The sequence below is a fragment of the Sphaerodactylus townsendi genome, linkage group LG08 (assembly GCF_021028975.2).
Source record: "Sphaerodactylus townsendi isolate TG3544 linkage group LG08, MPM_Stown_v2.3, whole genome shotgun sequence".
In the NCBI taxonomy this organism is placed as follows: Eukaryota; Metazoa; Chordata; class Lepidosauria; order Squamata; family Sphaerodactylidae; genus Sphaerodactylus; species Sphaerodactylus townsendi.
The window spans coordinates 43,629,566-43,644,733 of NC_059432.1; the positions used below are offsets into that span (position 1 = coordinate 43,629,566).

At 41.7% G+C, this 15,168-nt stretch overlaps 1 protein-coding gene across 2 annotated transcripts in view; it reads right to left on the bottom strand.

Annotated features, from left to right (window-relative positions):
- PTPRE (protein tyrosine phosphatase receptor type E) overlaps window positions 1-12,084 on the bottom strand; it is a 36,721-nt gene extending 24,637 nt beyond the window's left edge. The window contains exons 1-3 of one of the 2 annotated variants that reach the window (XM_048507027.1): window positions 11,988-12,084; window positions 11,624-11,697; window positions 4,925-5,061 (exon numbers count right to left, since the gene is read on the bottom strand). In XM_048507027.1, coding sequence (XP_048362984.1) covers window positions 4,925-5,061; window positions 11,624-11,697; window positions 11,988-12,046 — 270 coding nt within the window. In that variant the 5' untranslated portion in view covers window positions 12,047-12,084. Of the gene's footprint in view, window positions 1-4,924; window positions 5,062-11,623; window positions 11,698-11,799; window positions 11,880-11,987 lie in introns of those variants that run through there. The other variant, XM_048507028.1, reaches the window with a different exon arrangement.
- Window positions 12,085-15,168: the final 3,084 nt, after the last annotated feature.

The following is a 15,168-nucleotide window of genomic DNA, read 5'->3' on the forward strand; positions in this document are numbered from 1 at the left end:
ATTTGTCAAACTAATTGAGTAAAACTGGAAAACTGGACTTCCTGTTTAAAAAAAACAGAACAAAGTGACGAAAGGGAATTTTCAGTGCAATCCTAAACAGAGTTACATCAACTAAAGCTAATTGAATTAGAAGGATGCAACTCTATTTGGGACTGCATTATTAGACTTCTTCCTGTTTCAGAAATCCCCCCCACTCAAAAGCTGACTCTGAAATGAAACTGGAACTGTCCTATGAAGGATTAACATAGATACATTTAAAGGATAGCTTTTTCTGTCAAGTGGTCAAAACTCTGGTGTGGAAGTCCACAACCTCCATCATCAGTTGATCCTGTCACATTCATGACTCTTTATAATAATGATATCTATTGACTGATTGGAACATTGGAAAGAAATGTGTGTATAATAAAAATAGACCCAATAATTGCTCTTCACTAGCAATACTCCCTTCTCCAGATGAGGCCTACTGCTATTTTTGTAATTGTCTTATTTCAGAATTATTGTAATTGTTTTAAATCTACTCCTTTGGGAGTACAATTGTGCATTTTCAGCTTTTTCTCACCTATATGAAGATTTTTTTAACAAAGTCCCAATTCTGTGATTTACAGTCCAATCCAGAGGCTGCACAGCCTCCTGAGAGCTTCCAGGAAGCACAGGGAGGGAATGAAAACCAGAAAAACTCTGGCTGTCTGAAATTCTTCAATTGGGCAAAACAGACATCATCTTTTTGGGTGGCGAAAGTCAGAGGTCCACGCTGGGAGAATTCCTGGGCTGAAAACCAGGGAAAGCTGACTAAGGTCAGCTCTGCCTATGAGAACCCCCTGGCCTGCCAACAGCCATACCGGCAGTGGGGACATGGGGTATCCCATGTCCCTCAGTGCCCACTGTTCTGTCATGTGGAACACCTGCCGTTGAGTCCCGTCCCCCTCCCGGCCTCCCTGCAGGCTTGATCCTGTCCTCCCCATGCCCTGGGGGTGGAGCTCGGTGGCAGGTGGCCGTGGTGCCCACCTGTGCCACCCACCATGGCATTCCACCCTCCCTGCAAGTCTGGGGAGGGCAGGAGCTGGCCTGCAGGGAGGCTGCAGTGCCGTGGTGCAGGAGCTGGACTGCCGCCGCAGCGCCAATCTGAGCTGCCCCCCAAACCCCACACCATCTCCCTGCTGAGTCCCGTAAGAGGGGTGTGGGGAGCCGGGCAGAGGGGCGCAGTCATACCCCTGAGCCCTATATAGCCCTGCATACCAGTGCCTATCTTTAGACCCGGTATGCAGTGTCTATCTTTAGACCCACACAGTTTGGCAAGCAGCAGGTTTGTCTGAGTTGGGTGCTGCAGAACTCTGGGCTGGTTCCAGGAGCCTCCCCACACACCCACACCCCCAGGATTGGGCTGCTTGGAATTTTCAGTGTAGATTCCTAACTTGAAGCCAGGCGTGAGAGCCGGGGTTGCTTCTACTCACTCCTCTTAAAAGTTCATAAGACATACGTAACCTTCTATTTGACTATGAAAATAATTATAAGCCAGAGCACAATTTAATAGGTTACAATGGAGAAAAACACATATAATCAGTACTTTGGGGTATAAATTCTCATGCATTGCAGGACATCTGCATTGCAATGTGATCCAAAAGTGAGCTACCCAAGATACCCTGCACCCATACAGGCAACTCTGTGTATCTCCTGCATTTATTTATCTAGTTATAGTCAGCACATGCAGAATAATGCACTTTCAATCCACTTTCAATGCGCTTTGCAGCTGTGCGGAATAACAAAATCTACTTGCAAACAACTGTGAAAGTGGATTGAAAGTGCATTATTCTGCATGTGCGGAAGGGGCCACAGTGGTATGATTCACAGCCCTAAACCCTTTGTAAGTAGACCTCTTGGACAGGATTTCAGATTTTAACGTTTTGCCCTACATATTTAACAACAGTGAACACAGGACAAGCATACTCATCATCTGGAGTGCAGGGAAACAATACAAATTTAAAATGCAAGAAATATAAGTACTAAAGCAAAAGGAAAAATAGTACTCTGAAATATATTTTGAATTTTAGTTGGTAGAGCCACACTTCGCCAGGTCATCAGATCAAATTTAATTACATTTCTGGGGTTTTTATGGATGTGCAAAGATAAACATTTAATTCATGGCATGTTTTAAACATATAATCACAGTACAAATTGCTGACACGCAGTAGTGCCAATAACAGAGCTCACTTCATACTATATTATAGCCTGGAAGAACATAGCCTATATTCGAGACAGTTTAATTGTCATTTGCTTTTTAAAATGTAGATGAGGTCAAATTTAAAATGGAGCAGCTCCTCTACTACTTTTTGTACTGTGAACATTCAGGAGAAGTCAACAGGAGCAAGCAGTGGACAGAACAGTTGTGTAAGTGAAACTGAGCACAGCATGACCTGTTGCTTTCTGCAGCACAGCTAGCAACATACCAAGAAAACCATCTCTGCAACCACAAATTAGCAGGAAGCAAAGAACACGCTCCCCTTTCTGATCAAAGTAAAGATGCTATTTATAAGAAAACTTTAAAGGCAATAAGCACTCAAGGGAATATTACCAAGGGACAGCAAATCTGTTTGGGAGAAGACCCTGAGCAGCAGTATATGGCGTAGGAGGTTAAGAGCTTGTGTATCTAATCTGGAGGAACCGGGTTTGATTCCCAGCTCTGCTGCCTGAGCTGTGGAGGCTTATCTGGGGAATTGAGATTAGCCTGTACACTCCCACACACGCCAGCTGGGTGACCTTGGGCTAGTCACAGCTTTTCGGAGCTCTCTCAGCCCCACCTACCTCACAGGGTGTTTGTTGTGAGGGGGGAAGGGCAAGGAGATTGTAAGCCCCTCTGAGTCTCCTGCAGGAGAGAAAGGGGGGGATATAAATCCAAACTCTTCTTCTTCTTCTTCTATATTCTAAGCGCAACCTTCGAGATTTTAGCATGGTTCTTCCTCAAAATTGTTAGTATGCGTCTTCATAAGGTGGAAGTTCAAGAAGGGAGGACACCAGATAGGTCACTTCTCATTCTATATATACTTCAGGCGAGGCACAGTAGCGCAGCATAAGAGTATGTATTGCAACCACAGGCCAGATCAGCTGCTTGATGTACATTTCCACATGCTAACCTATTAACTAAGAAGCAGTGTAGGCTGGTGTGTGCTAAGCTGATGATCATTTGTCTCTACATACAGCTTATTAGCTATGAATTCTTGCTAATGACAATCCACCACCCCCTACCTCTAAAACTAGCCATTATGGCACAGGGCATAAATTTTAGTTAGGCAAACAATTTATCTCCAAGTGTGCAAGTGCTGGCACTTGGAACAGACCATCACAGCGTTCTGCATGCATTGGATACAAAATTCCTCAGGACTGACAATGCGAAAACTACCATCTTCAGATAATGGGCCACTGAAATTTTGGCTGCTTTCCCCCTCTCTTCTGAATTGCTGCAGGAGAGGAGAGTGAGGTCCTTCCACTGTTAATGTGTTACCAAATGTGGAGATACCACACAGAGATGTGAGTCATGGCAACCCAGAGTGATACTTGAGCAACCAGCTGATCTGGGGGGGGGGGGCGAGGAAAGGATCTGGGACCGAACTCTTGGGCCCCAGAAATTACGCTGTTTGGAATCAAAAGCAAACTCCTAGAAATAACCAGGTACAGCATAACTAACCAGGTAAGGTATTACGGTGGTCCACCTAAGAAGAACAACTGGTGAAGAAACATAATGAGCATTTGCATCTTACAAGTAGGCGCTCGTGAAAGTTGTGGTGGTGGAAACCAATCTCCCCTTCTCCCTGCTCACCATGCAACCCAGCTGGATGAGCCTCCCAGATGTTCGCAGACTGCACTGGCAGCAGACCTGCCTTCCCCCTCCCTTCCTCGCTCTCGGTTAATGGGCATGCCAAGTCCCTTGCCACAAGCCTCCCTCTCCCCCCCCTTCCATTTTTCCTTCCCTCTCAGCCTGTAGGCATGCCAAGATTTTGCCAGGAGCTGTGGTCCCTTTTCTCTCTCTCTCCTCTTCTTCCCCTCTTGGCTGGCAGTCATGCTGAAGTTCCTGCCAGAAGCTTCCCTCTAGTGGAAGGAGTTGCTGGCAGACTCAGCATGGCTCCCTGGTAACAGTCCAAAGTAAGTGTGTTCTCTGTGGCTATACATAAACACTTTCTTATGCTTTTAAAAAGACTTTGTGGATTTTTCTGCAAACCTAGGGGGCTTCCAAGCCTGCAGGGGGAAAAAAACAGTTGGTGGCAGGAAAGTATACCCCGTATGGGTGACTGGAGCTTTCTCGGTTTATACTATAGTTGACAGCTTGATTTCCATTCTCCTGCTAGGGGTTAGCAGGTGTAAAGGTAATGAAGTGTAATGCTTTGATTGGCATATTTATTATTTTAATTTCTATTTATATGTTTGCTATTTATCACTGTATATTGCCAATAAATGAAGTCTTCTATCTATGGATTTAGCTTATGGCACAACAAAATCCATACTGTGGGCTAAAACAAGTGCTAAATGATGCAGACATCATTGATAAAAAAGTTTACTGACAGCCATTTTATTGACAGCCACTATATACAGTTTATTCAGGCACAGCTACATGATACCTTTTTCGGTTCCCCACCACCACCACAGTAGTATTCAGTGCCTGCTCAGCGCTGAAATGGGTCAAGCACTATCCTCCAGATTGTCTTGGCTCGGAAAAAGGATGGAGGAGGGAAAGGCACTTCCTCCCCTAGAGATGCAGTCTCAATCTGAATTGGACCCTGCAACGATTGGGGAAGTAAGTTCCTGTCAGCTTGTGCGTAGCTCCAAGGAAAGCATGTTGGTTTGGAAAACTCCTTAAAAATGTATTGTGTACTATCACCATTATCTATGTTTGCTGTTTCATTTTCACTGGAAAAACAAAAATATCCAGACTTACGTTATATTCCTCCCGAAATAACTTCCCATCATCAGCTGCTCTTATCCGTATTTCATCTTCCAGGTGCTCCACTGGAATTGGAAAATACTTTTTTGGGCCAGAGGGGGATCTTCCAAGAAGCATCACTCTTTGCTGCTCTGTCAAATTAGGACATCAAAAATGTTACATGTCTTGTCAAAATGTATTTCAAATGGTTTATAGCATTTCAAACACAGATTTTTGTTTCGGATGCTCAAAAACATTGTTGGTCAATTGAATAAGCCCAGCGAAAGCAACAATATGCCAAAGTAACAGCTTCCAAAATAAGATCATGAGAGTGAAATAACTGGAAGTGTAGCTGCAGATTCTGGGTTGTGACCCAACATGGGCCAAATGGGCGCAGCACACTAGAAATCCAATTAACACTGACATTCACTCTTCCATTAATAAGACTATAAACTTATTTATAGCACCATAAATATACTAATTTATATTTTCATGGTGAGAACCAACTTCATTACTTAGTTTGACTTTCATCCACATCTTGACTCTTCATTAAGGGGATATTGAGAGGACCTCAGAGACACAATGAATAGGTCAAGCACTGAGGTAACAAATAAATTCAGAAAAGACATAAATTGAAACTGGTAGATCTCCTTAACAACCGTGACATAATATCCATGATTTTAAGGCTTAGTTCTCACTGACTGTACCACTTGCAACTACAAATGGGGTTCACATAACTAGATGCTCCTACAACACATACATATTCCTTCCACACAGAACACTAGATGTCAGGAAGGAAGTTAGGCCAGAACCACCCCCCCCCCACACACACACACACACATACACACATTCCTTCCACACAGAACAAAAGATGCCAGGAAGGAAGTTAGGCCAGAACCAAAATGTCTGGATGGATAGAAAGTCTTAGCTCTCTTCCTGACACTTAACAAAGGACCTTATCAGAAGGTCACTGACCTTACACCTGAAAGCACAAGATCTCAGAAGAAAGCATATGCATAATTTTCAGGCAATTTTCATATAGGAAAAGAAAATGATTGTTTAAATACCTGGATTTCAGATTATTGAGGATTTTAAAGTCCATAAATAGAATGCTGAATTGTACCCATTGCTGGCAACCAGAGTAGTTCATTTTGAACTGCTGTTACCATATATGCTCACTTTCACATGTACTCTCACATGTGGACTCTCTAACTTGGGTTCAGGACACTCAACCAGAACTTTAACTAGTTTGGGAGAATTCTCAGAGTCAGGGGGAAACCACTTCCCATTTCACCCAGGCTAACTTGGTAAACTGGCACATTCACCAGTTAGAGGAAGCAGAATATGTGATTTAGGGATCTTTACCTGGAACTCAAGCATAAGAACAACCCAAGTGCTGTATTCAGGACATGCATATGAAGAGTTTCATGAAAGCAGTGAAAGAGAAAGTATAAGAGAACCAAGCCTCTAACTGAGTGGCGCTTTTGGAATGGTAAAAAGGAAACACATGTGAGAGACAGAGATTTTAAAAATGGGAAAAGGAGAGTTTTAAAGTGAAAAAGAATGGACAAAGGATCTATCCTCGTTCTGCTGAGCTGGGTAGAGTACATTGTCTACATAGATAATTCAGAGATTCAGTATAGGAGAGAAAAGCTGTTGTGTGGCAATAAAATGTCACAAGGTCCCAGAGAAAGAAAAGCAAAGCTGATGGTCTCTGAGTCAGTGAATACTTTTGGCTGACAGAACAGCAATAGAGTCCCCACAAAAGAATATCAAAGTAGTAATTGTACAGTCCTAGGAATTCAGGGTGAGTCCAGGGTGAGAATCAGTGGGCTTCCTGACCTTGACTGATTCAGGAATGGAGCTTCCCAGAAGGTATAAAAAAGATGACTGCATATAGGCGGAGTGAACAAAAGAGCTGGCAGGGTGGAGACTCCACCATGCCGGAGTCAAATTGGGAGGAGACATTCAGACAAAGCAAAAGTAATCAGGACCACCTATAATTAAGTTTTGTACTCAGGAAGACTTGAAATTACATTGATGGCTCTAGGATGGTGCCTGGATTTGCAAGCCCTATCTGAAAAAGTAACAAGCAAGAATAATATTGGACTAGTCCAGCCATGGTCTGATTAGAAAGGGTGAAAAAAAATGCACTGAAGCTGAGCAATGATGCCACATGTAATACAGAGGTTTGGGTCTCCATCTGCAGAAACAAATCTCATAGCACACCCAAACTGAGAACTTGCTCTTTCAGTTAAACACAACTATCCAGATGATAGATGGTGCTGATGCCTCAATTCTTGACTGACAATATTATTGACCAACGCTACCTCAATTCTTAATGGGACTGAGCGTCACTTTGTTAGCCCTCATAAAGTCCATTACCAGCTCCAAATACTGGTTCAGGGCACCCATTGCCTCACCTGACTCAGATGTAAAGTAAATAATAACGAAGAATATCAAAGAGGAAAACAAGGTATTATTGAACAAGGATCATTATTGAACCATTTGCACAGCTTAGATGTTTAGAGACAAGACTGGGTTTCATTTACAAGTAGCAAAAATGTGACATTGGCAGGACGAGACCATCTTTGATGTTGCTTCTTCCCTCTGATATCATGAAATGACTATGCCTGATCTTATAATAGATGAAAGAGAGCAGCATTCCTTATCAATTTCCCATTGCCTCTAGGGATAAATGAACTATTATAGAAGCTCTTTGGAGAGGTTGCTACCCTAAGTACTCAGTCTCCACTTTAGTTGGGGTAATTAGCTGGAGACAGAGAGAGGAAGAGGAGGTAACTGGGATCAATATCTGTGTTTACCAGGATAGTACTAGGTGAAAACTCTCAAATGAGCAGGGAATTGTATCATAAAAGTCTGGTTTTTAATGAATAAAATAGTAAAACAAGTAATATATTTTAAGCAATAAACATACACATATAGAGCATAAAAGACCTAAGAGAAAAAGGAGAAAGTTTCAGGGATGGGTGATAGTTTCTAGTCTTGAAAAGACATCCAAAGAAAGCAGGGCTGAAAAGGACAACAACCAGCATTTCCAGGAACAAAAGGAAGAGCCCAGTCGCAAGTGGAACTGCATGCACAGATCCAGAATACACACACAATGAATGGCCAAATGGGTCCTGAATGGTATAAAGTAAGCTGGCATGAAAGGCAGAGACAAAGAATTGATTGCTTTCTGGGGTTCCAACAAAAAAATAGGAGAGGTTTGATGAGTTATCAGGACCCAAGAATACTGACTGATTGCTGGGATGGGTGCAGGTAGGGCAAGTAATGGTCTGCTTGAAGTCCTGATTAAATCACTTTAGGATGACACAATGAGGATTAGGTAGCCCCATTATCTAACCAGGCACACCTTAGGACCAGGGGAAAGCTTCAGCGGCCAACTGTCTTCCTGCCCTTGTTTGACACACAAGATGAATCTCAGAAGCCTCTAAGAGGCATCCATATTGTGGGGAGAAGTGTGTCACTCTTATGCCAGTATTTGGCAGACAAGCCTCCATCGCACCCTTTAGTGGGAGGAGGGGCCTGACTGCTTTGATCTATTCTAGCAAGTACCACATGGCCAAAGCGAACATAATGCCTTTTCACTAGCAAAAGTAAAGTCAGCTTTGAGAACAACCAGTCCCCTTTGCCTTTCTATCAAATTAAGCTTTGAAAGTTAGTTTGAGATATTGAATGTAAACAATTGTGAGTCCAAAGGTAGGAGGTGGTGGTGGATGTGCTTAAAAGGCTGCAAGAAGAAAGCTCAGAGAGAGAGAGACAGACCAGTTCATTTTCATTACTTTCAGGTAAAGCATATTCACTATCTTCAGAATGTAATGAAGGACCAGGATGAGAAAACTGCTGCAGGATTTAGATACCAGCCTGCATTTTTAAAATTGTGGTCTATCAAATCAAATGTCGAAGACATATGACCGGTTAGAAAGTCCATCACGCAGCAATTTTGCTACAATGTATTGTCGAAGGCTTTCACAGCCGGAATCACTGGGGTGCTGTGTGGTCTCCAGGCTGTATGGCTGTGTTCTAGCAGCATTCTCTCCTGATGTTTCACATGCATCTGTGGATGGCATCTTCAGAGGATCTCCAGATTATCCTCTGAAGATGCCAGCCACAGATCTTCAGATCTTCACAGATGCCAGCCACAGATCTTCAGAGGATCTTCAGATCATCCTCTGAAGATACCAACCACAGATGAAGGCGAAACATCAGGAGAGAATGCTGCTAGAACATGGTCATGCAGCCCGGAAACCACACAGTACCCCAATTTTGCTACAGTTCAGCAGCTGGCTTGGATTCCTCCTGGGAATCCTATACAGCCTAACCTAGCTCACAGAGAGATGTTGTGATTATAAAATGGAGGAAAGGAGAATGATGCAAGTCAGTTTGGGTTACATTGGGAAGAAAGGCACAATGACACTGAATTAAATAAGTAAATAAACAAGCAGCTTTAAGTTCCATGGAGACACTGCATTTCGAATACAAAAAAATAAACAATTTCTTTTCAAAGCTACTTATGATCATTTTTTTTAAAAAAAACCTCAGCTAGTAACTTTAAAATCACAGTTGACAGCTCATTTACACAACTTCTTTAGGGAAAACCCTTTCCCAAAATGCACAACCTCATTTCTTCTGCTGCATTTGATTGATGAACACTGTCTTCATTTTTTAACTGATTCCACTGAAATGAAATCTAATTTCTGGCAAAGCCTGCACAAGACTGGCTATTAAGCACTTCAGAGAGGTTTCACAAATGTAGTGTTAAAATAGAAAATTTGCTGCAGTTTGGGGTGTGACTATATCCATGTCTACTCCTATTCATTTAAAAATGAAAATATTACCAAGCTTTCAGAAGGATTATGTATGCATTCATTTCTCACAACTTGTTTCCTAATTTTGTTTCATTACTGCTTCTGTTATACGGTTTTACTGTATGTGTGACTTGTTATTGGTTAATACACGCTATTGTATTCAGGATGAGTTGGATCCTGTACCTTCATTCTGCTTGCCTGTCTTTGGACCATTCTGCACAGCACAAATAAGATATCTGGGGGATGATTTAAAAAGAGGTGACTTTTATTTTGTCCTGACAGCATAAATAAGATGATTCCGACAATATATAGTTTTTCTAATTTTTAAGATGTTTGATGAGGTGTCTGTGAAGCAATGCAGACATGCTATGAGAATCTTAGCCAGTCAGAAGAGTGGTCTACCACCCATTGAGAAGTACTGGGAAGACCTGCCTTCCACATTCCCAATGCTTTTCAATGGGGGATAGACAGTCTTCACAGTGGCTAAGATTCACATAGCGTGTCTGCGCTGCTTTGCAGACACCTCACTGGTTTGTTTTTTTTAAAGGAAAGCTATATATTGCTGGAATTGGCAGGACAAGCTGAGTACAACCGGGAACTTTTTGGGCTGAAAAAGTGTCCAGGATCGGAACCTGAAGTAAACGTTATGGGACAACCTTCAGCAAATGAAGGCAGGGAGAATATCTTCAACAACACACAAAATGTCAGGTGCAAGCTGAGGAGGAAACTGACCAGAGAGCTTGACTGTCGGCCAGAAACATAAGATGCCTCCAGAGTTCCTGAACTCCGCACAGCCAGGCAGGAGATATCTTGCAAACGACTTGAGGAAAAAGAGTCCACCTTTTAGCATCTTCAAAATAAGGTGGCTTGGCCTGAAATAAGATGTTGGACATCTTGGGAAAAAAGCTGTGCAGAGTTTCTCCCCAATACACCTTTTTTTGCATCCTCAAAACATCTCATTTGTGCTGTGCAGAATGGACCTTTGTCTGTTTCTGAAATCCTCTGGTTCTAAGAACTTCTGCTCACACAGGAGCCATATTATTTCAAGGAGCTGAAAAGTGTCTACTGAGAGGATTGCTGCCACAATGGATGAAGAGGTACCCAAGTAGAAACAAGATACAGGATTCAAACCTGTATAAGTATGCATAGAAACATACATAAAAGTTGGTGCTAGTGGTTAAGAGTGCAGAAAGTGAGTTGACCTTGGACATGAGCTCACTGGATAACAAGGCATGTTACCTTCTTTTAGTCTCAGCCCCTGCACCATACAATGGGACAACATGCCTCACCTACCTTACAGAGGTATTTGTAAGGATTACTGACATGATGCATGGGAAGCACCTTGAATATTTAAAAAGTAATACATTAATGCTAAATATTACTATTATGTTACTACTACTATTTTATTGTATGATAAGAAGTGCTTAAGATAAAATATGTGCTGTATTATATCACCACACTTTGCTTAACAAGACTATTTCACACATTATACACAAAAATTCAGATTAACCACAATTTAATAGACTACAGTAACTGATTCTATCTTCCTAATAAAATTACTTTCAGGAGACATAGTTCAGGTCACACACAGGTTATGTCACACACATAAAGTTTTTGTCTATGCCTAAAAAATCTTAGCTGTATACTAACTAAAAAACAAATGGGAAATAACCAGAGCCTTACCTTTAAACTTTGCTTACAGCAAAAATCAAATATTCAGTTCCCCCTGGAAAATCATAAACCAGTAGCCACTTATAAAGATCTAAGCAACAAATTATTCTAAAATATTGAGAAGTTTAAGACAGAAACACACATTTATCAAATACAGTAAAAAAGCAGAATCTGAAAATGTTATAATGAAGCAAATGCAGTTCATAATTACCTTGTTCTTCTAAGATTCCATTTGGCATTTTTTTATCACTAGCATTCACAACAGCTTTTCTGTGTTTCCTGAACCTTAAACAAACATGGGATATATTTAGGGAGGAAAGTAAATTTCATATGAATAAATCAGTTGCAGTTTATATATGTTATTGCTGCAGATTACGTTTTACAAACCATGTAATTCTGGAAAAACTCCTTTTCAACATGTTCTGATCGTAAAATACTCGCTGAGTGAAGAGAAAAACTGTGCAACATCCTCTGGCTGCTCTAACTGAAGTGTAATACATGCTTTCACTTCCTTATTAGATCACATGAAAACAAGACTCAACTAGTTCTAGGCAGAGAGCTTGATTAATGCTTACCTAAAGAAATAGCCGGCTAAAAGAATTAAAATTATGAACACCAGAATCAGGATCAGCATTGAAGTCAATAGGTGCTGTGATGCATCAGTAACTTCTGGAGGACCTATGAATTACAGATAAATATTTTAAATCTTGTAATATAACAATATATAATAAACTGCTAAATAAAATTCAGAACGGGCTGCAAATACATACAAAAGCAAAAGAACACAAAATTAATCTTATGAAACTTTCAACATTCCCTTAATAGTTTTCTGGCACCACCAAATCTTAAGAAAGAAGATAATATGATCAAGATGACCATTTTAAAGAAACAGACTGGAAGATTAAATTAAACAGCTTTTCTCCCCTCTCACTGCTCCAAAAGCATAATCCAAGTCATAGATATCTGTGCCTCTCATGAACCACTGGTACTTAAGCTTACCAAGTACCTGCTTCCATAACGTAATCCCCTGCTGCCGTCCTTGCATTGCTACCACCACTCATTTTTTAAGTGGGAGAGAAAAAAAAGGGGGGGTTGCCTGATAAGGAAGGAAGGAAGGAAACCTTCAGGATATGCTCTAAGAGCCCCCTCCCCCACCCTCTCTACAGGCTTTATCACAGAAGTATAGAAAGGGCCTAGAGCAGGGGTCTGCAACCTGCAGCTCTCCAGATGTTCATGGACTACAATTCCCATCAGCAGGGGCTGATGGGATTTGTAGTCCATGAACATCTGAAGAGCTGCAGGTTGCAGACCCCTGGCCTAGAGCATTGTTTGGAAGACACATCAATTCCAGGTCCAATTAGACTATCCCCTGGCCCAGCCCAAAAATCTCCTGGAGGTTGTGGCTCAACCATGGCAACTCTATTTATAGTAAGGTGACCTTTGTGAACCAGGACAGGCGGGTAGGCGGGCAGCCGCGCGCAGCCGCAGGAGCACATGACCTTCTAGGGCACTCCTGTTTCCCACCCTGTGACAGGGCGGGAAACAGGAGTGCCCCAGAAGGCAGTGCGCTCCTGCGGCCGCACACGCGGGAGGCTGCCGCACTGCCTTGCGCCCCAGAAGGCAGTGCGGCAGCCTTCCAAAAACTTGAAAAAGCCCACAGGACGCAGGACAAATTGTTTTAAGGTGGGACTGTCCCGCCAAAAGCGGGATGTCTGGTCAGCCTAATTTATAGGTCAATTTTTCTGTTTGATCAGTAGTGCCATATCAACATTTCTTTTTTTCATTTTCTGCTGCTCAAATGCTTAGTATTGCAGCACTGCTGTAAGCACTGTAAAGAAAGCTCGGAGATCTTGTTTCAGAGAGGAAAACCACATCAAAAATACTTCCCTCTTAACAGTGTTTTAATGAACTAATGCCCTATTCAAAACATTTATTTTATCAACATGATTAACAAGATGTCTTCAGCAAATCCTGTACTCCAATCAACACATTTCCCCCTTTAGTTACAATTAATAAGGTTCTCTGAAATGTGCTCTCACAGCCTAGTTCATATCAGTTCAGAGTAGGTAAAAATTTTGTAATATTGTATTCACACAGCTCAGGCGAATGGTGCAATCCAAAAACAGGGTTTCACCCTATATGGAAAAGCTACTGTTAATCTATTAAGAACATCACCAGTTGAAGCCATGCCTGTAGCTCATGAGTCTCCACCCAGGTTAACAATACCTGCAACAGTTAACAAGTATAGGAGCAGCTGTTAATGATGTACAAGCAAAGAAAAGTATATGGGGAGGAGGTCAGAAGGAAGAAGGCTGGTTGATGCTTCAGTAGTAAGGAGGGCTCTTCTGCTCTGCTGGAGTTTCTGAGAAAGGTTTTCTCGATATACTGAGGGACTGATTTTAGCTGACTTCCTTGTTTGTTGTTTTAAACTGGATGCAAATAAATGTCTGTTTAAGGATGCTGGCAGGTGTAAGCCCTTTGTACTGCAGAGTGGCTGGAGACCAAGAGGGGGAAGGTCACGCTGACTGGCAAGCTCTTATCAGTGTCCTTGGAGATGAGAGGTTTAAGACAAGAGGCGAGAGATGCCCAATTTCAGGCAGCAGAACTTCCATACACACCCTTTAAAGTGAATTGAAGTCAATCGCCTTGGTAGGGTGTAACTCTGTTTAAGACTGCACAGTAAGTGCCTTAACATGTTCGCAAGTAATATGGAGGAGGGTGCTGGGGACCTCATAATAGCTAAGCAACATAAAAGCATTATCTGGCTGATGAATGTCTACATTTAAAATCAATAACACAATGAACATATTGTTTTCTAATGACCCAGTCCTAAGTAATGCTTTATTTTTCTTGAAGCAAATGATGGTGAAGGTCATAAACTCAAAATTCAAATTAAGAGGGTCATCTATGAGTACAGAAGACAAATGAGTGTTGACACTGACCATACAAAAATATTGTGAGTAATAATGTGGGGGGAGGGGGGAGGGAGAAGTATCACTTTGGTATGTAGGAGAGAGAAAGGATGGACCATGAGATATGGGAGATAAAGAAGTATACAGATGTAACACAACCAGATATTTTCAATGCAGTTTTCACAACAATATTCAGAAAGATGGCAGATAAGTACAAAAAGAAACATATTTAAAGATTTTCCAGAACAGAACTTTGCAAAATATTAAACAGAAGCTCAGGGGCCCAAAGCAAGCTGCGATCTTGCATTTGAAGTATACATTATCACTGAACACGGAGCCCTTACAAGCTTTTTTTCTAAAACTGCCACTGTTCTTTGCTAGAAGTGAGCCGAAAGCACCCTTCCAAAGTAGGTTCCTTTCTTGATCCTCTGATTTGGAGCACATGTGAAAAACAGATCCTGATGAGGCATTTTTAGTCTCTGGTTTTCATAACTTTTCCTTTCTGGCATTTTATTTATTGATTTGCTTTATTTATATCCTGCCTTTTTCCCCAGTGAGGATCCAAAACAGCTTACTACAATTTTCTTTCCTCTATTTTAGCCTCAAAACAACCCTATGAATTAGGTTAGGCTGAGAGTATGACCAGCCCAAGGTCATCCAGCAAACTTCCATGGTAGAGCAGGGATTCAAATCTGGGTCACCGAGATCTCAGTCCAATATTTAACCACTACACCGGCTTTTGATCTTTCACATTTGATTCAGATGCTCCCTTTGAGACATAGATATACTTCCATACCATTCTAGATCTTATCTTTTCAGAAACGTACCAAAATAGGAACCATGC